Source organism: Lepidothrix coronata, unplaced genomic scaffold (genome assembly GCF_001604755.1).
Source record: "Lepidothrix coronata isolate B3197 unplaced genomic scaffold, Lepidothrix_coronata-1.0 Scaffold147, whole genome shotgun sequence".
Taxonomy (NCBI): Eukaryota; Metazoa; Chordata; class Aves; order Passeriformes; family Pipridae; genus Lepidothrix; species Lepidothrix coronata.
The window spans coordinates 1,369,904-1,394,859 of NW_016690327.1; the positions used below are offsets into that span (position 1 = coordinate 1,369,904).

Below are 24,956 nucleotides of genomic sequence, written 5' to 3' on the forward strand. Positions count from 1 at the left end.
AGCGCCAGGCCCGAGCGCGGGCGGGCAGTGCCGCGGGGGTCCCGGCGGGGCATCCCCGGTGTGTCCCGGCGGGGCCTCCCCGGGTCCCGCCCGCTCCCCCCTCCCGCTGCCCAAGATGGCGGCGGGGCCGGCGGGCGCCGCCTTTGTTGCGCGCGGGGCCGGGCGGCGGCGGCGCGTGCGCGCGGCGCGAGGGGCGTGAGGCGGCTGCGGCACCGGCCCCGGCCCTGCCCGGCCCCGGCACGGCCCTGCCCCGGCCCCCGGCTCGGAGCGCCGCCCGCGTGGATGGGATGGAAGCGGGACCCTCGGGAGCAGGTACCGCCGGGGGATCGGGGCGCTGCGCACCGCGGGGGCGGCGGCGGCCGCCAGGGATGGGGCCGGTGGGACCGGGGGCGGGCGTGCGGCGGGGACGGCGGCGGGGAGCGAGGGACGTGCGGGGAGCGATGCCGGGGACCATCGGGGTCGCGGGGGGCGATGCCGGGGGTCAGGGGGTGCCGGGGGACGCGGCGGGGTCTGAGCAGCGGCGGCGCGGGGGGGCTGTGCCGGGGGCGCCGGGCGGGCGCGTCCCCCCGGGTGCCCCGGGAGCGGCGGGGGCGGGCGGGGGGCGACGGAGGGGTCCGTGCCCGCAGAGCACCCGCAGCAGGGAGGACAGGTCCGGGGGGCACGTCCGGCCGCAGGGTCCCCGGGGCGCGGGGCGAGCCCTGCGCAAGGGGCCTGTTCTGTACAAAGCAGCAGCAGCATCTCTCCAGCTCCCAGTCCATGTCCCCAGCTCCCAGTCCATGTCCCCAGCTCCCCATCCATCCCCCCAGATCTCATTCCTTGCCCCTAGATCCCGTTCCATTCCCCCAGCTCCCATTCCTTGCCCCCACCTCCCATTCCATCCGCTGAGCTCCCATTCCATTCCCCTAGCTGCCATTCCATCTCCCCAGTTCCCATCCCATCCCTCCCACCCCACCTATCCCCCAGCACTCCATCCATCCTCCAGGACCCCATCTATCCTCTGCAACCTTCCATCCATCCCCCAGCTCCCCATCCATGCCTCCAGCTCCCTGTCCGTCCCCCAGCTCCCCGTTTCCCCGGTTTCAGGGCGCAGGGACAGGCTGGAGCTGGTGGCAGGCCGGCAATGCCATGACAGCACGAAGCGTCTCCTCTCCCGGTGCCAGGGCCTGTGCGGCGCCAAGCTCCAGAGCCATGCCCATGTCCCCCTCCCCAGCCTCACACACCGGCTGGGCACGGCAGCACCGATGGTGCTCTTGGTCCAGGCCCCAAAACTCTGCCGTCATCGGTGGCCGCTCGCTCGTGCCCGGCGCGAGCGTCGCGAACTTGTGCTGCTCTGAGTCACGGAAGATTTTGGTGCCTAAAATAAGGCAGGAGGGATGAGGTGATGGAGACGGGGAGCTGCTGCCGTGCTGAGGGACGGGGCGATGGGGACAGTGGTCGCCGCCGCTCTCATGCTGGTGGGTTTGGCACCCACAGTAATGCATTGACCCGGTGAGATGTTGACACAAACCTGCTGCATGTTTGTAATCAAACTTTGGTCCTTTCTTACCATATTTACTTTAAGTCTGGCACAGAGATCTTCCCGTGCCTGTGTTACCTTCTGGCTGCTGGCGCTTTGTGTTTGGGGCTGATTTATGGCCTCTGGAAGCCGTGATTTGGCGGCACCGCGGGCTTTGCCAGTGCCTCGGGGCGATAGCGGCACTGCCGCCTTGGAGCCACGCAGATAACGCTGCCAGGCACCTGCACCCTCCTACCCCAGCCCGAACTCATGCTCCTAAGCTGTTTTAAAACAATCTCTTGGATGGAATGGGGTCACACTTGGGGGACAGGTTTGGGTTTCAATCCCCGTGGCCATGGGGGCTGCACTGGGAGCAGGGCTCCGATGCTGCGCCCTGGGGAGTTTTCCCTTCCCTACCCAAGTCTGGATGAAGGATGTCTGCTCCCACCTGTGTCACCCTGTGTGCAGGGGACACACAAACCCCATGTCACCGGAGCCACTGTGGGTCCTGCCGTGCTGTGACACCCCTTTGCCTGTGACAGCCCCTGGGTATGGGCTGAGCCTCACGTGCAAGCTCTGACAGTGCTATGGCCTGTCAGGGCAATAAAGCAAAAACTGGCGTGTGCCTGGATGTGACCAACGTGGAGATGGAAAGGGAAAGCTGGGACATCTGACCCACAGGCACCGCTCAGGGAGGCACACAGAAATGATGGTTTTAAAAACTAAACTTATTTTCCCCCAACTTTCAGTTTTCTTTATCCCTCCCAAACTTCCTAAAGGCTGTTAATCTCAACCGTTGTCTTCCTGTGCTGAACCCTGCAAAAACCCCAAAGCTGCTCCGTCTGTTGGGGCTCTTTATCTTCAGGAAACACGAAATCGCGTGTGCCTGGCTCTGGGAAGGGATTAGGCCGAGAAACAAAGCCAAGAGAAGCACCTTGCCTGGAGACATGGCACGTATGGTTTATCTCTAAACACTCTCTGCAGCCTGTCCCTAAACCCCGGGAAGAACAAAACACAGGCAAGTTATTAAGATGGCAGACACGGGGAGGAAGGCAAATCAGGCAGAGGAGCTGCTCCTTGGGCCAGGTGATCCTCCGGGGCTGCAGGCGGGTTCAACCTCTGCGCCGGGAGCCGGTGGCTCTGTGGGGCCGCGACGCGGAGAGGAGCCGGCGGAGAGGAGCCGGCGCTGCCTTTGTCCTGTCCCTCCGGCACTGGGGGCCGCCTTTGTCTGTGGCTCCTGGCTCTGCGTGTCCCTGGCTGCTGCCTGGCCAGTGTGGGAGCGGTGGGAGACCCCGCGGGGCTGGCAGGGGATGTCAGTCCCTGCCTGGTCCAGGCGCTGTTAGGGGGGACCCCGGGATCATGGATTGGGGTCACACAGCCTGGATGTGCCGCCCGGTGTGCTCGGCAGGGGTGGTGGCACTTGCTGTGCCGGCTTCTCACACACCATGAGAGGTGGAAAAGGGGGATGTGGGGCAGCTGGACAGTCAGGGCTGGCTTGGCAGGACCCTCATGTGTTGGCTCATGGCACTGCGGGTCGAGATGTGTCCACACCGCTGGCATCACCACACCGCTGGCATCACCACACCGCTGGCATCACCACACCGCTGGCATCACCACACCACTGGCATCACCACACTGCTCTCTGGAGCCAGTGCAGCCGGAGTGCAGCCCCTGCATGTGGTGTGATGAAGCTGGTGGTGCTCTTGCTCTGCTCCTCGTGCTCTGTCACAGCATCCACAGCTTTGCTCTGACCTGGCCTGGGCTGTGGCACCGTGCTTGCAGGGTGTGGGGCCACAGGGACACCCACCTTGGCCAGCCAGGTGTATAACTTGCACTTTGGGGTTTGTCATCCATGATTTCCAGGCGGGAAGCTGAGGTTTGACCTGGCACAACGATGCCCTTTGCAGCGCTCGATTTGAGGCTACAAAGAACTCAGCTGCTTTCGGAAATCAGTACCACGGTAAAATAGAGGAAAGCCTATTTTGGCTCATATTTTGGGCACAGCCACCTGGACACGGGGCAGGAGCAGTGCTTGGGCAGCTCGGCCTTGCCCTCAGGAGCTGGGCTCTGGTGCACACACGGGTTTGATGCTGCAGCTGGAGCCTCTGCCCTGTGTTGGAGCTTCTGCCCTGTGTGGAACTCGGTTTGGTGTCAAACTCAAAAGCACCCACAGCTGTGTGATCCTGGGGTGCTCAGGGGACTCAGGAAGGAGCAGGCAGCGATGTCTGGGCTGGCAGAGCTGAGATGGGGCTTTTTGAAGTCTGGGATGCGTAGGATGGCATCGGTCACTGCTTAGAGCTGGGGGTTTTGAAGGTGTCGAGCCTGGAGATTTGGATTGCCAATTGCTCACCCCACCAGCAGCGGCCTTTCCCGCTGGTGCTGCCCCTTGCTTTGCCCCCCGATAGAGGTTTCAATTCCCGGGTAGTTGCTGGGGTGGTTTAAGGTGGGAGATGGCTCAGGGTGAGGTTGGGCCACGCCGCATGTCTGGCGGTGTTTGTGGTGCCGCGGCCCCGTTTGCTCCTCTCCGGTTCCCGGCTGTATTTCGGCGGTGGGTGTGCGGGGAGGGGGCCGGCTCGGACCCGCCGCCGCCGCAATAAAACTCCCTTTTGTCTGGGCGCCGTTCCCGCGGCCCCTCGGCTGAATGCGGCGCTGGAGAGGATTTCAATGACATGGTAATTTCATGCCGTCCCACCGGCGGCTTCGCCCGGCGCAGGCAGCTGTTGGGCAGTGGGTCATGTTCCCCAGCTGTTACAATAAATAACAGAAACAAAGCGTTTCCCAGCGCTAATTACCCCAAACTTGCTTTCACCTCGCAGCGCTGCCCTGGCCGCCGTCTCTGCCCGCGGTACCCGGCGATGCTCCCGCCGCCGGCACGTCCCCAGGGCACGGCTTTGTGTGCGAAAGTCTGTGGTTCCTCCCGGGCCGCGGAATTCCTAATGGCAGCGGATTTCATCCCGCTCACTGGCCGCATTGTGCTGCAGGAACAACACTCGCCCTGCAGCCCCCGGCCCCGGCGACCACATTTACATGACAAAGTGGGAGCCTGTGCAGCTTTGCCATGGAGAGTCGAGGTATGCAGGAGCCCCCCACTCCCCGTGTGCAGGAGCCCCCCCACGTACAGGAGCCCTCCTGTTTCCACACACTTTAGGTCACTTTTTAACGAGGCTTCTTCTCGCTGGCCCCTTTGCTGCTGCTCCGAGCTGCTGCCAGGGCTGTAGACACGAGGTGCCTGGGGATGCCACGTCGAGCTGCCCAGGATTCCCTGGCACAGCATCCTCCAAGCCAGGCAGAGGGCAGCTTTCGGGAGGATTTGCACCAAGGCAAATCATGGAGGGACCCTAAGCACTCAGGGCAGGAATGTGGTGTGTGAAGGGATGAACCCAACCCGAGTGTTCACCAAAAGGCTTTAGGGTCCCTCTCACCTGGGCTGGAGCAGCCAAGGCTGGGTGAGAGCCTGGCTCACGTCCTGGAGGTGCTGCTGTGGCGGCTGCTTCCACTTGTCACATTCAAGGAACGTGTGTTGTGGTCAAAAATAAAACCCTCTGAGTCAGCCCAAGGGTGAACTTGCCCATCCTCAGTGCTTGTCGTGGTCCTGCCCTGCTCTTCACAGAGCATCTCTGTGCCACTGGGTGCTGCTCCCTCCAGCCACATTTATCTTACCCTGTGTTTGCTGTATCTCCTGGTTCCTATCAGACTCCTGAGCCAACTCCTGCATTGCTGGAGGCTGGCTTCTTCCTTCACCTGTGATTCATGAGCCTGATTGCAGAGTGTTATGTTCATGAAGCATCTCGGGATCTTGTGGCAAGAGGGTTTGTATGGCAAAGCTTTATTTTTGGAGTGACTGGAGCAGAACTGAGGGTGTAAGATTGGTGCAGGGCCATTGGGTCGCCCCTCTGCAGCTCCTGCCAGCCCCAAACCAGCTTCAGCTCATCTTGGGCACCCAAGTGGCACAGAGCAGCTGCCAAGCTGTGGCCACCCTGCGTCCCTTGCATGCAGGGGGATGCCATGGGCACATGGAGATCTGGGCATATGGAGATGCTTTCCTGCTCACACACAGCTGTCGGGGTCATCTTGGGGATGAGTTGATCCAGAGGAGGAGGAGCTGCAGATGCTGGCCATGATGTGGCTGCAGGGAAGGCAGCAGAGAGCTGCTGTGGCCTGGCAGGTCCTGCACAGATGGGCTGTGTGGTTCCTCACTCAAACTCAGGGACTGCAGGCTCCTGCAGCGCTGGCAAACACCTCTTTGATTGCAAACCATGATTTAGAAATGCATCAGCTCACAGGCAGGGAGCTGGCCACTGCCAAGAAATGTTAGTCATGTGGAGACATGACTTACACCGGGAGCAACTCGTCTGAAAGTCAGTTCCTTAAAACAAGCTGCCCCCGGAGCCAAGTGCAGCTGTTTGTCCGGGGGGGTCTGGCAGTCCCCCTGTCCTGGGCCAGCTGCAGATACCTGCAGGGTCCAAGCCCTGCCCTCGGGGATCCCCACCTTCCTCCAGGTCCCATGCTACCCTGCCCAAGGAGGTGCTGGGGCCAGGTTAGCCCCAGGCTCAGGACAGATTTTGGAGCTTCTGCTGCAGGGATGCTCACCAGAGGTGTCCCATCCCCTCGGTGTCCGGCATTTCATCGTCAGGAAAAGTCTTGCAGAGGTTGGGTGCAAAAGTGAAAAACAAATTTGAAGCTTAGTTTGCTGCTCTTCTGTTTTTCTGCTCCTGGTATTTTTAGTCTGGAATTGAAATTTGTATTTAAAAAGAAAGTGGATGGGAGAAAGGGGTGCTAAAAGCACCATGTGTTCAGGAGGCTGAATTGGAGCCGGGACGCTGTCTGGGGCTGGCGAGGACAGTTGGCTGTGCAGATGGAGCACAGTGAATACCCCCACACCCACTCCCCACACCGGCCCAGCTGGCCCAGACCTCACGGGGCTTGAGGAACACATAGAACATGCAAACTGGGATGGGTGGAGAGGGGCAAAGTGGGAATGGGGCAGGAAGGACAAGGCTCACCTCAGAGAGCAGTGGAATAATTCCTTGGCAGTGTTTTAAATACCTTTGAGTCTGAGGGTGCTGTTGGCTTAGAAACACCACTCCATCCTGTGGCCATGCACTGGTACCATCCCATGTCTCCAGAGCCTTGTTAGTGAGTCTGTATAATGGGAATTGTGGAAAAACTGGTGTCTCCCTCTTTATGGGTTCCCCCACTACTTGAAGTGGGGATTTAGGATTGGTTTGGGTTTGGGGGTTTTTTCATAACCCAGCAGTTCAACATTGCTATAGTGCAGATGCAATAATGTGTTTCCTGTTTCTTTGACATCCTCCCTCCAGCAGCAAGTTGGAATTTGCTGGAGGATGGAGGGGAAATGCTGTAGGTCCCTGCTGACAGAGTATCCAGGGAATTGCATCCCCTTGGAGAGGGGCAGACCTGCAACTCCATGCTGGTGGAGCTGGTGCTTCTCTCCCATCAGAGGAGGCAGTGCCGAGGGAGGCGGTGGGGCTGCTGTGGCACTGCCCTTCCATGGCTTGGCTAGTGCTGGTGCTCCCCAGACAGTGCCCAGGGAAGCTGCTTCCTCTGCTGCTCTGAATTCTGCCACTGCCACCTCCTGCCAGGAGCAGGGGTAGTGGGGGACCTTCTGGCTTGGGATGCGGCGCTGGAGAGTGCTGTGGCTGCGCGTGGTCTGTCTGTCCGGGCACAGGGTTGCTCCCAGCCCTCCTGACCTGAGCTCTCTCCCGCAGCTGCAGGCGCATACCTGCCCCCCCTGCAGCAGGTGTTTCAAGCGCCGCGGCGGCCCGGGATAGGAACCGTCGGGAAGCCCATCAAGCTCTTGGCCAACTACTTTGAAGTGGACATTCCCAAGATCGATGTGTATCATTATGAAGTGGATATCAAGCCCGACAAATGTCCACGCAGAGTCAACAGGTAAGGCAAGTATTAGAGGTTTTGGCACTTGTTTCCTGCTTCCAGTTTCCTTGTGGAGGCTCCATAAGTGCCTGTCTCTGTCTTTGCAATGGAAGCCGTCAGGGTGATGTTGTGGCAGGGGTCACAGCAGTGAAAGGGGTCACGGTGCTGCCCAACACCCACGGGTGGCTGGAACCCCCAGCCATATCTGTGCAGCAGTGTTGGTTCCTCCCCGGCAGCCTCAGTGGTCTGGAGCCTCAGCACGGTCCCTGCTGCTCCAAACAGCTGTGTTATTTTGGCAACAATCCCCCATTTAAAAATAGTGACCCCGGACCTCAGGCCATCGTGTTCTTTACTTTCCTTTGTTTTCCTTTTTGATGTGCAGTTTGCTGCCTGTCCCCTCCTGCCCCCGCAGCCCGGGGAGCTCTGTGACCTGAAGGCCGGAGAGCAGATGCTGCACATGCCTTTGGCAGCGAGTTGCTCCCTCCCGGCACACACGGAGGGTCTGCGGCAGCTCCGGCGGCTGCGCCTTCCCCCGTGCCATGTACACTCCTTCTGCCAAAGCCTGTGTACCAGGCTGTGGGGCAAGGCACATGGCCATTTGTCCAGGGGCTTTCCTCCTCAGGGGGACTCGGCCCAGCTCTCAGGTCCCCTGGGGAGGGAGGTTGAGGGGCACTGGACAGGTCACAGGAGGTGTCAGGGTGTAAAGAAACTGGCAAAACAAACCTCTCCCTTCTCTGCCCCTGCCCCTCTTTCTTGCCTGCGTAGGGAAGTTGTGGAGTACATGGTGCAGCACTTCAAACCGCAAATCTTTGGCGACCGAAAACCAGTCTATGATGGGAAGAAGAACATCTACACTGTCACAGCCTTGCCCATTGGGAATGAGCGGGTAAGAGGGGTGGCGAGCCCCGTGCAGACAGTGTGACCTCCCTCCTTCCTGAGAAGGACCAGCTGAAAACAACCCCACCGTGGTGTCCCTGCGGGGATGCCACGGTCACTGTCCCTTCCTTCCTGCACCCAGGTTGACTTTGAGGTGACGATCCCGGGGGAAGGCAAGGACAGGATATTTAAGGTCTCCATCAAATGGATGGCCATCGTGAGCTGGCGCATGCTGCACGAGGCCCTGGTCAGCGGGCAGATCCCCGTCCCCCTGGAGTCCGTCCAGGCGCTGGATGTTGCCATGAGGCACCTGGCTTCCATGAGGTACCTGTGCCAGGGAGGCAGGGGGGCCGCTGCCCTTGCCAGGCTGTTGTGGCTGGCACTGGCCTTGACGGTTGCTGGGAGGAGATGGCCGAGCCTACTGCATCTCTGGGTGCTCCTGGAAAAGAAATAAAGTGGGTGGTGCAGCCGGTGGGGGGGAGCACTGGCTCGGGGGGCTGGGGATGATGCCACAGGGCTGGTGTGCGCTGTGTGACGTGGTTTGCCCCCGTTCACAGGTACACTCCTGTCGGCCGCTCCTTCTTCTCCCCCCCCGAAGGCTACTACCACCCCCTGGGAGGGGGCAGGGAGGTCTGGTTCGGCTTCCACCAGTCAGTCCGGCCTGCCATGTGGAAGATGATGCTCAACATCGATGGTGACGTTATTTCTCATGCTGGGGAGCTGCAGTGGTGGGACCGGGTGTGTTTGGGGAGGCTGGTGGGGGGCAGAGACACATCGTGGTGTCTGTTCCACAGTGTCGGCCACCGCCTTCTACAAGGCCCAGCCTGTCATCGAGTTCATGTGCGAGGTGCTGGACATCCGTAACATCGACGAGCAGCCCAAGCCCCTGACGGACTCACAGAGAGTGCGTTTCACCAAGGAGATCAAAGGTAGAGCCCCCGGGGAACACTGGGACCTGTCCCCTGACAGCTGCTGTGGCTTGTGGCCCTTCCAGCCCCTGCAGCGAGGTGGGGGTACAAGGGTTGCACATTTTAAATGTCTCATGGGGCACCATTGCCTCCCTCGTGCTCTTGTCGGGGTGTCTGCAAGTGGGGGATTAGCTAAGGAAGGTTTGGCAGTGCCTTGGGGGAATTGGGCAAAGGGGAATTGCTCCCACCTTCACCATGACAGTGCTGTGTCTCCCTGTCTCCCTTCAGGTCTGAAGGTGGAGGTGACCCACTGTGGGCAGATGAAGAGGAAATACCGCGTGTGTAACGTTACCCGGCGGCCGGCCAGCCACCAGACGTAAGGCGGGTGGGCAGTGCCCTTGGAAAAATCCTTGTGCTGTTCTCCTCGTTAACAGCTGCTGGTGTCGTTAGGGAGAGCTGGACAGGGAGCTCCAGCCTTTGATGGCAGAAGGAGACGTGTGGGAGGCTCTGGAGCCCTGTGCCACACGCGGAGCAGGATGCGGGGAGGTGGGAGCACAGAGGATGCTGTGTCTGGCAGGCGGAGCGCGGCGGCGGGCGGGAGCTGACGTGCCAGGAATTGTCCTAGTTTTTACCTCCGAGTTTGGTTTTCTTCTTTCTTAAAATAGCCGCTGCCAGAGCAGAGGCTTTGTCAGGGGATAACGTGAGTGTCTGCCTTGGAATTATTTGCGTGTGCCTGGGAGCAGGCTGGGCCTCGGCACCCCTCGGTGTCCCCTGTGCTCCAGCATCCCTGGGTCACAGCCCCAGAGCTTGGCAAGCACAGGAGGAATGTGGTGCCTCACCGGGGTGTTCAGCCTGGCTCTCCTGTCTAATTTTGGCTCCATAAAGAATATCAAGTCAATTCTGCATTTTCATGGAGCTCTTTATGGAGCTGGGAGCAGCTGGTGCTGGGTGAGACTGGGTATCATGCTCCGGCTGTGGGTGTTGTGGCACCACTCAGCCCTGCAGCCAGGAAGCTGGATTTTTTTTTTCTGTGTTTTTGAAGGGAAATGTCCCCTCCTGCCTCCCACACTCTGCCCACCCCAGGGCTGCTGTCCCACACTAGGAGAGGCCTGTCTGCCTGTCTCTGGAGCTCAGCTCAGCTCCCAGGGAGGGCACCGGGCACACAAGCCCTCCCAAGTGCCAGTGTGCTGTATTTCCGTACCTGACTGTGGCATGTGTGGCACGTCCTGCAATAAACATTTGCCCTGATTAGCTGGATTAGTGAGGGAGAGCTTTATTTAGGGACCTCAGTCCCACACTGGGGTCAGAGTATTCCTGACTCCATTTCTGAAAGTACACTGTTATACCTTTTATTTTGTTGTACGGCAGCTCAGGGTGGGAGCCTGGCAGCTCCTCCTTCCCAGGCACAGTACATAGTGCCTGAGGCCTGGAAGTGTCTGTTCTGAGTAGGTGCATCCCTCGTGTCCTGCTTCTGCCAGGTTCCCTCTGCAGCTGGAGAGCGGTCAGACTGTGGAGTGCACAGTGGCTCAGTACTTTAAGCAGAAATACAACCTGCAGCTGAAATACCCCCACCTGCCCTGTCTCCAGGTTGGCCAGGAGCAGAAACACACGTACCTGCCCTTGGAGGTGAGTGTTGGCACCTCCAGTCTGGGGCTGGCTGCAGGGCCCGAGTGCTGTGCTCGGCCGTGGTCCCTCATGTCTCACCTGTCCCCAACACGTGCTGTCCCCTCCCCTGCAGGTGTGTAACATCGTGGCTGGCCAGCGGTGCATCAAGAAGCTCACGGACAATCAAACGTCAACCATGATAAAAGCAACAGCCAGGTCTGCCCCAGACAGGCAGGAGGAAATCAGTCGCCTGGTACGTGGCACGAGTCCCTGAGGGACCTGTTGGGGCTGCGGCTCCGAGGGCAGGTTACAGCACTGTGTCCATGATGGACCTTGCCGTGGTCCTGCTCCTCAGCTGCCCTGCTCTGGGGAGCTGTGACTTGTCCAGAAGGTGCTGGTGGGGTTAATGGAGTGGGTTTATCCCCCTCTTCCCACTGAATCTCCAGTCAGAGGTGTCTGCATGTGTGTAATGGACACTGGCACAGGGCAGCCCAGCTCAAAGTGAATGTGGAAATGCGTGTATGGCAAATTCAGGTCCTCGTGCTGATGGAACCTGACCCAAAGGGAGCTGGAACTAAAAATAGGGAAACAAATTAGAGAAATGCCCCCGGCTGTGGGTGTACGTGGGGCTGTGCATGGTGGGGCTGCGGTACAGGAACTCTGTCTGTGCCTGGCTGCTGGTTAATGGGGCTGTTGTTCCCCAAACGGCTGTCTCTGGGCTTTCAAAACCAGAGACATTTGATATTCCTTCTGGGACTCTTGATAAGTCTCTCCAGTCTGAACCCTTCTGTTGAAGCCTTAAATCTCAGGAGCAGGCTCTACTCTCAGTTGCATTGGTCAGTGTATTCCAAAATCAGGTCCCTGTGGGTCAGTTTGGAGGACGGGGTCTGGGCCTTTGTGTTAACCCACTCGCTCTCCCCTGACAGAGGACTTCCCACAAGTGCCCACAGTTCCCAGCCAGCTGCAACTGCCTGGGATGCAGCAGTTGGTCTCACTCCCTCCCATGGCCCTTCCTTCCCTCTGCAGATGAAGAATGCCAGCTACAACCTGGATCCGTACATTCAGGAGTTTGGGATCAAGGTGAAGGATGACATGACGGAGGTGACGGGGCGGGTCCTGCCGGCGCCCATCCTGCAGTATGGAGGCCGGGTAAGCAAGGCTGTCCTGCCTGGGTTCAGCTGCACTGTGAGGGAGATGCTGTCACACCTGAAAACACTGCTTCTCAACAAAATTTGTCTTGCCTTCACATTTGTAGGTTAGAGCTGGAATTTTTTATCAGGGTGCCTTCGGTTTGTGGGTTTTGGGTTTTTTGCAATATAACTGGTCTGGAAGTTGTAGCCGAGAGTCACTGGTGACAAAACCAAGAGGTGAAGGGGAGAGGGATGCTCAGGGTAGGGCAGGTCGGGTGAATTTGCTGTCACTGCTGAGGAGCTGAGGCTGTGGGTTGCCCATCACCAGCAGTGCCAGCAGTCGGCTCCGGCGCCGTGACAGGGAGCACAGCCTGGCCCGTGCGGGGCTCTGGGGCTGCGGGGCTGGGCAGGCTGCAGTGCTCTGACCCTCTGTTTGCCTTGCAGAACCGGGCCATTGCAACTCCCAACCAGGGCGTGTGGGACATGCGAGGGAAGCAGTTCTACAACGGCATTGAGATCAAAGTCTGGGCCATTGCCTGCTTTGCCCCGCAGAAGCAGTGTCGAGAGGAGGTGCTGAAGTAAGGAAAGGGGCAGCCCGTGTGGGTTGGGGGAGCTGGGAGGGCTGTGGCTCCTGTTGTGGCCACCCTGCTGCTCCCAGCCTGGGGCTGCACATCCAGCATCACCGATGCTGGAGCTGCACAGAGCTCCACTGCTCGTGGTACCAGTCTGATCTGGGGTGTTCAGTTCCTGTTGCTGTTGGTTTATCCAGAGGGCCTGGCTGTTTGTCCTGGCTGCAAACAGTCCCTGAGCCATCCCAAAGCTGCCAGGTTAGAGCGAGCACCTGTGAGCTGCCTGTCAGGCTCTCCTCAATCTGCTCTTTGCATCAGGGAGCTGCAGTATTGTGAGCTGATACTGTCAGCACTAAAGCTGTATTGAACTCTTCTAGCTGAATCTCCTCAGAGAGAAGGGGTTGTGAGGGATATTTGATTTAGAGTTTCCTCGATAATCTGTCTGAAATAACATAATTCATGTAGGAAGCATCTCAAGTTCCCATGGGTTATTATGGAGAAGTTTTGGGCTTTCTGAAAAGCTTTGGTAGCTTAGAGAAACTGCTTCTGTAGTGAAGGGATGTAGAGCAGTGACAGTTTATTTGATTTAGGGAAATGGGCACTTTTGTGTTGGATTCTGATGGGGCCTCTGTTTCTCCTGACTAGGAGTGGATGCATTAAGGCGAGCGCTTTGTGTGCCTCTTCTGGGTGTTTGGCATGGTCAGTTTGGGTTTTGGAACAGCTCAGAGTGTCCATGTCTGCAGTACCTGGGTGCAGGTGGGAGTGGCACCACGCTCCTCCCATGCCCCTTTTGGGGCAGAGCTGAGAGCCCCGTGTTCCTTCTGGCTCTTACTGCATCAAATCCATCCTTGGCAATCCAAAAATCCAGAGTCTGGCTGAGCACTTTGTGAGGCTGGCAACAGCTTTGCAATCACCTGGAAATTATCTGTCCCAGGCAGCAGGTCCGTTCCCTGCTTCTCCAGCTTCCCAACAGAGAAGGGCTCTGTCGTTTCAGGAAGAGTCAGTACATGGGTAAGAGGGCACAGAGAGGGGGCAGTTGAGCTCTAACACATGCTGGTCGTGTGCACTTGGTGGGTGCTGTAGAGCCATGGCAGGATGCTGGGATGGCCCTGTCTCTGTCCCGTAGGCAGCCCTCGGCCGAGGGGCTCCGTGCTCAGTGCCGGGATGGCACAGCTGCCATCGGGAGGGCTCGGGGCTCACGGCTTCTCCTCCCGGCACAGGAACTTCACAGACCAGCTGCGCAAGATCTCCAAGGACGCCGGGATGCCCATCCAGGGCCAGCCCTGCTTCTGCAAGTATGCCCAGGGTGCAGACAGTGTGGAGCCCATGTTCCGACACCTCAAGAACACCTATTCGGGCCTTCAGCTCATCATTGTCATCCTGCCAGGGAAGACGCCGGTGTACGGTGCGTCTGGGGCGAGTAGAGAGAGGAAAAGGGCTTTGCTCTGGCTCAGCAGGGTTGGCTCCCATGGTGCTCTCTCTCCCCATTTCTGAGGGTGCTGCTGGGAGCAGTGTGGTGCTGGTTGCCCGTGTGCTCACCTGCTTCCTCTGCCTGCAGCTGAGGTGAAGCGTGTTGGGGACACTCTCCTGGGAATGGCCACGCAGTGTGTCCAGGTCAAGAACGTGGTGAAAACCTCCCCACAGACCCTTTCCAACCTCTGCCTCAAGATCAACGTCAAGCTTGGCGGGATCAACAACATCCTTGTGCCTCACCAGCGGTTCGTACTGCCACTGCCTCTCACAGTTTTGGGGCTGTTTCCAAGTCCCTGGTGGTGCTGCCTGCCTGGCTTTACAAGGGGGCCTGCTTAAAGCAGCTCTTTCAAATGCGGGTTTGCAGCCTGTCTCATCTTGTTGATGTGCCCAGACGAGAGCTGGAGGTCAGGAGATGTCCTTGGTGTCATCTCTCGTCTCCATTGGGCTGGCATCACCCTGAGATGGTCCTAAAGGCTGACTGTGGTTTTTTCTCCTCTCCCACCAGCTCTGCTGTCTTTCAGCAGCCGGTGATCTTCCTTGGGGCCGATGTCACTCACCCACCGGCAGGAGATGGGAAGAAACCCTCCATAACAGCTGTAAGTTCCCAGTTTGGTGCCCAAAAGCCCTGCAGGGGTGCAGGAGCTGGAATGGGACTCGTGTCCTTGAGGGGGCTGTGTCACTGATGTCCCCATGGTGACAGTTATTGGGGTGACCCTGTGCTCTGTCGGGTGTTTCATCCCATTCCTGGGGAGGTGGTTCCCTGATCCTCTTCTGCCTCTGGGCAGAGGAGCTGCAGTTTTGGGGAGATACAGGGAGAGCTGGCAGCTGCCACCAGATGGGGCTCGTGACGTGCGGGGAGCTGCACCAAGTCATCCCGGAGCATCCTGGGCCAGCTGCAGCCCCGGAGGGACCTTCCCCTGGCGGGAGAGCTGGGATTTTGGAGATGGGGGAAACTGGGGTGACTGGGCTCCTGAGCCTTTTGGGAAGGAGGATTTGCTTTCTCCTCAAATGAATAATGAGCATCCAGGAGTGAAGTGCTGCTCAGTGCCAGTGGGACTGGGGGCAGCTCGTGCCCTCTCTCAGGCTGGGAGACGCTGCCCTCTGCTCTTTGGAGCACAGGAGAGTGTCAGGTTCTCTCAGAGTCTGTTTTAATTAAGCACGTCAGCATTTTCCTATTAAGTTCTTAACTTTCCAGGACTCACAGCTCAGGTTTTCCTTGGCATGCAAATGCATCTTTGGAAGAGTGTTTTTTCTTAATTAGAAGGGGTTGGGAAAGGCTTTGGGCTGTTTGCTGTAGGTGTGGGTGGGACAGAACAGTCTGTTTCCTGGCGGCAACACTTCCCCTCTGAAAACATCTTCTGTGGTTTGTGCAGGACCACTGGGGCTTTTTTCTTACTTTTTATGAAAGCTTTTTTGAAGCTGCAGGGGAGGAGAAGGGTAGAGCCTTCAGAGGGACTTGACCTTGTCCTTGGTGTGTTGTTGGGGGGACCTTGGGGGGTCCACAGCTGGAGGAACTATTTCTGTTGTGTGCCTTGGCTCCAGTGCAGCAGCCCCGACCCCAGAGCTGTTTGTGAAGCAAAAGTGAAAGCGCTGGGGAAGGGCAGCAGGTTCACACTGCTGGGATGGGGGGGATATGTGGTGCTTCCCCCTTGCTCAGGGGGACATGGGGCACACAACAAAGTCACAGCAGCCAGGCATGTCCCCAAGGGTGGGCCAGCACCTGATTCACACTGCACCCCTGTCCCTGTGTCACAGCCGAGCCTGGCTGCTCTTGGCCTCTTGCTCTGACGTCTCTGAGGTGACTTGACCCACCGTGTCCTCGGGCAGCCCGTGGCTGTCTGGGGCAGCCCTGCTCCCCCTCACCACTGGGCAGAGCAGCAGCAGCCCCCACAGCCACGTCACTCAGTGGCACCAGCCAAAGTTGTCTCACTGGAAATTCCCATAAATGTTGCAAAGGGCATGGTAGACTGTGACACCGGGATGTGGCCACGACCAGGGATGTCCCTTTTGGGTGCTGGTTGCCTGTACAGTATTTGCTGTCCCATCTGATCTGTGAGCTCAGGTGCTCTGCCCACGGCCAGCTGTGCATGTGGGAAGCAGGTGGAGGCTGGGAATGTCCCACATCCCCTCTGTCCTTGCTGGTGTAACACTCAGGCCTGGCCTGTCGCTGCAGGTCGTGGGCAGCATGGACGCCCACCCCAGCCGGTACTGTGCCACGGTGCGCGTGCAGCGCCCGCGCCAGGAAATCATCGAGGACCTGTCCTACATGGTGAGGGAGCTCCTCATCCAGTTCTACAAATCCACCCGCTTCAAACCCACCAGGATCATCTTCTACCGCGATGGTGTTCCCGAGGGGCAGCTCCCACAGGTGAGGACCCCTCAGATCCCTGTCGGGCAGCAGGGATGCACCAACTCCTGCAGGGCTCCCCAAGGGTGCCAGGGACAGCTGGGTGCTGGTGTATCCCCACACTCTGTGCCCTTGTCTCTCCAGATCCTTCACTATGAGCTCCTGGCGATCCGAGACGCCTGCATCAAACTGGAAAAAGATTACCAGCCTGGCATCACCTACATCGTCGTCCAGAAGAGGCATCACACCCGTCTCTTCTGTGCAGACAAGAACGAGAGGGTGAGCACTGTGGGGTGGGAGGCAGCTGATTCATCCCTGTCTGATGGAAGAGCCAGCCCTGGCTTTGCCAATGGGGAATCTCAACACTGGCAGTGAGAGCTTGTTCTGAATGAAACGTGCTGCTCGCTGGACTCCCACAGCCACGTGGATTAGGCTGCCTCTAGAACCCCAGCCAGCTGTTTGCTGTTATTATGAGTTACTGGGTGCTGATGATCCTGGTGACTCTTGAAATAACCTCTGTCAGCTTGAAAACATCTGTTGTTTTGGTGATAGCTGGAGCTGCTGACGTGACAGGCTGAATAACCCCTTGCTCACAGCTTGTTTGTGTGTGCTCTGCAGCAACGTTGATGCTGTCGCTTTTCCTAGATGTCATCTGAATTTAGTGGGTAGATCGAGTCTAACCAGACTCTGCTCTAGTTAGAGCAGCAAGATTTAATCCTGGGAACTGAGGACTGTTCTGATCAGGATGTAAAATCCCCAGTATCTTGTGGCACAGACTCCAGCACATGTTCTGCAAAGAACCCTGGAGTTTTGCTCACTTAAGCCTCATCTCTGCAGTAGGATGGGCCAGTGCCCAACCCTCACCCTGCTGTTGGCTCTGTCTCCATGTTGCTGCCTGCAGAGAATACCAGCAGGCCTGTTTACACAGGGAGCAGAGCAGGAAGAGCTGCCTGAGTCCCCCTGGAACCGACACTTGGGGAGTGGCTCTGCATGCTGCTCTCACACTGACATGGGGACCCTGCGCTGGGGCTTCGGGGCAGCTGTGTTAGGGATGGTGCTCTGGGCACCTGGAAATAACCCAGCTCTGCAGCACTTGGATCTCTCTTTCTATTCCCTGTAGATTGGGAAGAGCGGGAACATCCCAGCAGGAACAACAGTGGATACAAACATCACCCACCCCTTTGAGTTCGACTTCTACCTGTGCAGTCATGCAGGCATTCAGGTACCGCGCTGTTGTGGTGCTGTAGGGTTTTTTGGCTGGTGTGGCAGACTGTGCTCTCATGCATCTGTCCCAGCCCTGTCCCAGCCTCCCTCTGGCATGGAGAGAGGGCACTTGGATCCAAGCTGCCACTGCGGTGGTTTGGCGAGCAGGTGCCAGGCCCGCACTGCTGCTGCATTGTGTGGCACGTACTTCATTTCTCTCCTGGAGCCAAGGATCTCTCCTAAGAGATTTTCCTCCTTCAGAGCAGCCAATTCAGCAGCTTGTCAGCTGGTGTCTGAGCGTGCTGGGCTCGCCAGGCACCCGGTTGTCAGCAGGGACCTGCTGTCTGGCCGTGGGCGGCAGAGCTGGGCCAGCCGTCCCTGCCTGCTCTGCAGCTGCCTGGCTGCAGGCAGCCAAGATTAGTCAGAAACCAGGCTGGAAAAACTGCTCTCACTTAATCTGCAGCTGCTTCCACAAGGAAGGCTGCTTGGCCTCCCCTCCCCTGCATGGACAGTGGGAGCTGGCTGGGGTCGGTGGGGATCCCGTGGGCTGTGCCATGCCAGGAGCAGCGGCACACAGGGAACAGGCACCGGGCAGTGGCATTAGTGCTGCTTTGCACCTCGGTGCCCAGGGCTTTCCTCCCTCACCCTGTGGGGCTCTCACAGCAGGGAAGCACAGCCCTCTCTCCTGCCCAGGCTGTCTGAGAGATCATTTGGATCAGGGTGGGGATGCTGAGGGTGCGAGGCAGCTGCCTGTGGCTGCCCATGTCCGGGTGCTGGCAGCACCTCTCACACTGCCCCCCTCCTTCCCAGGGCACGAGCCGGCCATCCCACTACTACGTGCTGTGGGATGACAACCGGTTCACGGCGGACGAGCTGCAGATCCTCACGTACCAGCTGTGCCACACCTACGTGCGCTGCACCCGCTCCGTGTCCATCCCAGCCCCAGCCTACTATGCCCGGCTGGTGGCATTCCGGGCCAGGTACCACCTCGTGGACAAGGAGCACGACAGGTGAGGGGCTCAGCCTGTGGCCCTGGGAGGGCACAGCCAGGTATGGGCAGGGGACAAGGGGCATGAAAGTGTCTGTGTCCGAGTGGTGCTGCAGCACAGCCTTTCTGGGGGGGAGACCTGCATGTAGCTGCATCCTCTTAAGTCCCAGCACGGGGGCAGCAGGGGTAGCGGAGGGTTAAATCCCATCCTGAGCTCATCTCAGCCAGCAGGAGCATCCCTGGGGTGTCTGAGCATTCCCAGCTGCCTCGAGGTGCTGGAATCTCTGCAGTCCAGGCACAGGCACTGTCACATGCAGCATCTCCATGTGCTGCAGTGAGGTGCCTTCCTGTGCTGCCAGCACTCAGCTGACTCCCATCTCCAGGGGAGTTCCTGGGGGGAAAATATGAAATAATTATGCAGCGATTTCCTTGATTTTCAGCGGCGAGGGCAGCCATATATCTGGACAGAGCAACGGCAGAGACCCCCAGGCCTTGGCGAAGGCTGTGCAGGTTCATCAGGACACTTTACGTACCATGTACTTTGCTTGAAAGCCTAACTTTTGTTACCTCACTCAAGAAAGCTTTCAGATTTGTAGGAGCCATACAAAAAAGGAAGCATTGGGACACCTTGTTTTTTTTTTCCAATGAGAAATCACTGCAGGGCAGGCAGCGTCGACTCGAGGCAGGAGACCAGCACCACGGGACAGAAGGATCCAACACCTGTGTCGGATTGGAAGAAAGAGACTGATGATGATGATGATGATGATGATGATGATGATGATGATTATTTTTTTAGTTTTTTCTGGCTTTGCAAAATTTTGACCTGACCAAACACATGAAGGCATTCAAGGGAAGGGATAAAACTCCCGGGAGGCGGAAGCAGGTTTTCATTTTTAAGATGCAATACTAGAGACTCCTGACTGTGAACTGGCGGCTTTGGTCCTCCGTTGCCCACCAGGCGCTGGTAGGTATTTTTTGTGGGGGTTGGGGGGAGGGGATTTTTAGAGCCTTAAAACAGAAGACTAGATTTATAAAACTAATATTTTAGATTATGAGATGCTTTAATGGGTTAAGGGGGAAAAAAAAAACCAACTAGTTTATAGGAGAATTCTAACACTAACAGTTCCCCGCCCCCGAGTAATTCCCCCCGGATAATGTAAGGCACCCTAGCACTTAGCTCAGAACTGAAAACTGTCTTCCTCGTGTTACAAGCTAGTCAGCTGCTGCCGCTCGAAGCAACAGTCACAGACTATTCCATGGGTGAGTGCCTTACTATGATGCTGCAAAATTTCAATGTTTTTAATCTTGTAAGGAAACTAGTAATCTTGTCTTGATGGTGGTCCATATTTCCATCGGAAGGAGTTAATTTCTATGGTCCTCAGTTGCAGTTTGTGTCAGATCACGACCTCACGGTGGTTAAACCCCATTGAAAGATGTGCACTTTCATACAGGACACATTTAATGGCTGCTGACCCATTTTTGTTTCCAATGTACTACTTGTTATTTAAAACTGTTCTGACAAATGGGGGCATCTCCATCCCATGAGGAGAGAAAGCACTATCCATTTTTTCTTTCTTTTTTTTTTTTTCTTCCCCCCCTGAATTTTTACGATGGGACACCGGGATTTTTTTACTAGACATTATTTTTATATGATACTGAGTCTGTTGCCAAAATCCACAAGTCATTAACATTCTCAGAGTTTACATCCCCGCACTTCCTGAGGCTGTGTGCTCATGCCAGAGCTTTCCAGCGTTTCCTGTCCGATGAGTGTTGCTGCCTGCAGCCCGTTCCGTGCCGGGTGCTCCGCAGTGCCCGTGGTCCCTGTGCATCCAGCATGTGTCTGCCCGGGCTGGCTGCTTTCCAACTACCACATCCCCCACCTCCAGCACCTCCCGGCTCACTCTCTCTGCTGCTCAGTTTTGCTGCTCTTTGTGTCGTAGTATCACTGCTCTCATGCCCAGGGTTTTGATTCTGAAAGCACACCAGATCATTCCTTAGAATGATGAAACCCTTGTTGTTGTCACGGGGGAAACTCCTGATTTGTGTGTGTAGCAGGAAAACAGCCTTTTTCCCCGCAGGAACCTGGTCACTGCTTTTCAGGCCCGTTTTGCTGCGCAGCGACCGCACGCACGGCGGCGGGGCCGTGGGGCAGCTCAGTACTCATATCATCCGGGCAGATTATCTGGGGTTTTTGAGATGAAAGTGCTCCCAGCGCCTCCTTCAAGGGACGAACGAGGCGCACGCTCTGCGGGGAAGAGCTCTGGTCTCATTTTCCTGCCCGACGCGTGTCCCAGGCAGCCCCGCGCGAGCGCTGCCCCGGCCCGCGCGCGGACAGGAGCACATCCACACCTCTTTGGTTTGTACTTTCTGACGCGGAAACTTGCCTTGCCTTCACGAGAAACACACCGGTCATGTTGGCCTATTGAGCTGTCCTAACCCTGGGAATTCACTCTTCCCGTTTTCTTTTGGGGCAACGTGTTTGTGAACAGTGAAGACATCACTATGCTATGCAAACTAAGTGCTGAGCCCACTGATGTCACGTTTGGTGAAGATCCTACGTTTAGCACAGTCCTATTTTTCCTCAAGACCACAGTGTTTGGTTCATATTCTCCTTTGCACCTTGTGTCAACCTCCACTGCTGTATATCCTCAAGGTGACGAGGAGGAGACCAGGAACTATCCGTGGTCAGTAGGTAGGGAACTCTTAGGAAGGCTTTTAGAGCGTAGGGAACGCATCAACACTAAGTGTCAACATGAGAAGCCTGCATTCCTCTACACAAGTGCCTGCATAGTGACACCAATCAGCACCTCCATCTCATCCTCCGAACTCTGGCTTGTGTTCATTGAAAGCAAAACGATCTCAGAGGGGCTGTTCCCGCTCACCTGGTGGTAGAAAGCTTCTCATTAAGAATAAAATCGGGGTCAAGGTCAAGGTTCTCTCTGCAAATCAGTTTGTTCACCAGCATTACACCGGAACGCGCCTGGCTGCTGCTCTGCAGCGAGGGGCAAAGGGATTTTGGTTCCTCGTTTTTATTTTAGTGTTTTAGTTGGGTCTAGAATTCTGAAATGTCTTTTAGTAGCTGTGGCATAGCACGTGCCATTTTTAACCATTTGAAAAGAGATAGTGTGGGTATTTACAGAAACAGCTTGTTGCTCTGTAACAATTTTTTTTAACCTTGAGACTTGAAATGTAAAATGGACCTTTAAGATTTGCACTCATTTGTAAGGTGGCTGTTCATAGAAAACTATGAATGAAGACTTGCTGATGTAGCACCTACTTTTAACAGCAATTTTAACTACACAAAAGCTTCACAGCTTCTGAAACTCTCAGCTGTTGACTTGCAGATCGTGTTCTGCCCTTATTTCACCCTCTGCGTTGGGTTTTCATGGTTTTGGATAAATAAAAAAAGCCAAACTCAGTAGCTGCTGTGCCCTTTAAACCCAGTTTCCACTTTGAAGAACTTTAGAGAGGTTGGAGTGACCCGCATGTTTTCTGTACCGGACTATGCACCGTGCCCTCTCCGTGCTCCGGCACCGGCATTTCCCCCTTCTCTTGTCCGAGATGCAAACGAGTAGCTGCATGTGGAGGTGCGTTTTGCTGCCGTAGGCGATAGGTGTTACCCAGGTACATGCCAGGACTGTAGTTAGCCACAACCCCCACACGGACATCCCGATGGGCTCCCAGCCTCTGCCTTCTCCGTGCGCACGAGCTCGTCTGCGACTGGAAGCGTCGCCGGGTGCATGCAGTTCTGTGGGAAGAGGAGTGGCTTTCATGTGCCCGTTGAATGCTGTTGTTCCCCTTATCTCATATCTGGACAGAACGGGGCGGGAGGTCTGCTCTGCCCTCTCCCCGCAGCTCCAGGGCGGTCGGGGTGTTCTGGGATCGCACGTGTCCGACCCGATGTCTCAGTGTCACCCAGCGTTGCCTCGCGGAAGGTTTTCTTCTTGGAAAATCAGTGTGAAATAAAAAGAATGTGATTGTTTCAGGAAGGGAAGCCAGACAGCAGGAGAGCAATAAACAAGTGAAATTCATATCTTGCCTGAGTGATTTGCACTTCAATAGTTGTGAAAGAAAATTTCCAGGACTCCAGTGCTTTTGTGTTTGATTTCCAGCCCCTTTCGTACCTCCTTTCTACGAGCAAGTGTGGGACTGTACATAGGGTGTTTACAGGATGCTCCCTTTGGGTTGTTACTTTTCTTGTGGGTTTTTTTTGCTCTAGCTTGAACTCTGTATGGTCCATTTGTTAAATATCCGTGAACAGCTGATGTACAGTACTTACTAAACAAGCAGCAGCACAAAACTTATTTTATTAAGAAAATATGGCTTATATTTTAAAGGTTGAATATCAGGTTTTTTTTGTATGTGTGGAATTAAGACTGGTAAAGAGAAACAAAATCCTTGGATTAGGCCAAAAGAAAATACTGTAAGATCATAACCACCTCTTTATTAAAGAAAGCAGTATGATTAAAGAGCTCCGGAACATTGTATTTATATTGGATTTGATTTAATTGCCTTTGTGGATTTTATTTTTTTTTTTGCCTTGGTCCTGATTTTTACTTGCAACTTCGACTTTGCAGTCCCAAGTGTCTGTTACCTGTAACTGTTGGCAGAAGACCTAAATAAAAGCAATGTGAATATGTCGGGGTGACACTCCTGAGTCACATCGTGTGAAGGGGAAGGGACATGCGCATCCCGTTCCCTTGGGAAAGGCTGGGGACAAGCAGGGAAACGCTGCCTGGAGCTGAATTGCATCAGATACTGCAGAGGATCCAACACCCCTCACTGTCCAGATCTCCATTTAATGAGAGAAACACTTCAGTGAACAAATACGCGCTTAAGACTTCTGGGAATACAGTAACCAGTTCTACTTTTTATTAAAGTGTCATCTGAGAACTGACTGGACTGGGGCTCCTGGGTTCTGTCAGAAATGGACATCAAAATGTGCTGCTCCTGCAGCCTCACCGAGCGCTTCGGGGGCTGCTGCCTCCGAGGTGCTTTAAGGACAGACTTCAGACGCCTCTTGGATTGAGGTTAAACTTGATCCTCTGGGTTTCTGTACTGCCTCATGTTTTACATTTCCCATCCTGTTTTACATTTCCCATCAGGTTTTACATTTCCCAGCTTCAGAATTCTTGCAAACATCCTAGTCCTCTCCAGTGCCAACAGCTTATGGTTGACTTTTAGGGTCCGGAACTGGACCCTCTGAGTTTTTTGGCCATGTTTTACCTCACGAAGGTGCAGGGACAGACCTTTCCTGATGAATGATTCAGCAATTGAGCTGTAACTGGGTTTTGAATAATGCCAAGGAATTTTAAGGAAGTGCTCACTAATGGCAGGCAGGCACTCGTTAGTTAATTACCTGAACTGCAGCACCAGAACGTTCTGTCCTGAGCTGGGCAGCAGCACAAGTTCTGCACTCATGGGCTGCTTTGTGGGTTGTATCACCTGTTTGAAATGAGTTCTACTACATAACAGAAATCTTCTGCAGTTTTAAGGGGGCTGTTTCTGTGAGAGGTTTCACAGCAAATCGTGCCTCGTGCAGCTGGGTCTGGAGTCCTGGAAAACGGGTCGGAAAACTGGTTTCAGGTGTTAGATTGGCATTTGAGCCCCGGCCCTGGTTCTGGTTACAGCTGCAGGACTAGACGTGCTGCCCCTGAGGGATGTGTGTTTACAGGGATCCCTCCCTCCCACATATCTGCTTCATCTTAGTGATCACATTCCCCCTTCCTGCTCCGGATTTCAGTTAAGGAAATTCTCTAATAATTTACCTTTTATTTGCATGGGTTTAGAAACCTTACTGTGTTGCTCACTTAGGCTTTTACAGACTTCATTTAGCAGAGTCCAAGATGGTCATTCTTAATAATGATCCTGAAATTTGGATTATGAATCTCAAATTCCTGATGGCCCAAAGTTCCAGTTCCTCAGCTGTTTCCCTGGGGAAAGGCCCCTCTCACCATCAGAAAAAGTGACTTTCCTTCACAGGTAGCAGGTTCAAACCCACTTGAACAAATCTCAATTCACTGTTCTTATGAAAAAATGATCTTCTGGGGGCAGAGGAAATGATAAAGGTGCCATTGCCTAACCCAGCACTGACCCTGGTACATCTGAATCAACATCCTGAGCTGGAAGGGACCCCCAAGGATCACCAGCCCAACTCCTGGCCCTGCACAGACACCCCAACAATCCCACCCTGTCCCTCAGAGCGTTGTCCAAACACTCCTGGAGCTCTGTCGGCCTTGGGGCCGTGACCAAACCCTGGGGAGCCTGGGCAGTGCCCCAGCACCCTCTGGGGGGGTCGGTGTGTCCCCGGTCCCGCAGCTCCAGGGAAGCGTCGCCGTGTCCCGGCCCGGCCCCGCGCGGGACGTGCCGCGTTCTGCCCGCGGTGTTGGGGGTGTCCCTGGCCCGGTCCTCCCGCACGGACGGACCCGCCGGTGCCTGCGGGGCTCCCCCCGCGCTGCCCGGGCCCC

General features: G+C 56.2%; 1 protein-coding gene across 1 annotated transcript; it reads left to right on the plus strand.

The window, feature by feature from the left end:
- Positions 1–215: 215 nt before the first annotated feature.
- AGO1 (argonaute 1, RISC catalytic component) lies at positions 216–23,139 on the plus strand. Its single transcript, XM_017828282.1, has 19 exons — positions 216–312; positions 7,225–7,408; positions 8,156–8,276; positions 8,409–8,590; positions 8,824–8,960; positions 9,061–9,195; positions 9,463–9,550; positions 10,653–10,800; positions 10,913–11,032; positions 11,806–11,928; positions 12,354–12,487; positions 13,699–13,883; positions 14,037–14,196; positions 14,457–14,547; positions 16,125–16,319; positions 16,443–16,577; positions 17,419–17,520; positions 18,312–18,511; positions 18,930–23,139. Exons 1-19 carry the CDS (start codon positions 288–290, stop codon positions 19,036–19,038), a joined length of 2,574 nt encoding a protein of 857 aa, XP_017683771.1. The 5' UTR covers positions 216–287; the 3' UTR covers positions 19,039–23,139.
- Positions 23,140–24,956: the final 1,817 nt, after the last annotated feature.

Excerpts from the sequence above, each read along its gene's own strand:
- AGO1 (XM_017828282.1), top strand. The coding sequence starts at position 288 with ATGGAAGCGGGACCCTCGGGAGCAG. Across the intron at positions 7,409-8,155 it reads TGTCCACGCAGAGTCAACAG|GGAAGTTGTGGAGTACATGG; the intron begins GTAAGGCAAGTA and ends TTGCCTGCGTAG. Across the intron at positions 8,277-8,408 it reads TGCCCATTGGGAATGAGCGG|GTTGACTTTGAGGTGACGAT; the intron begins GTAAGAGGGGTG and ends TCCTGCACCCAG.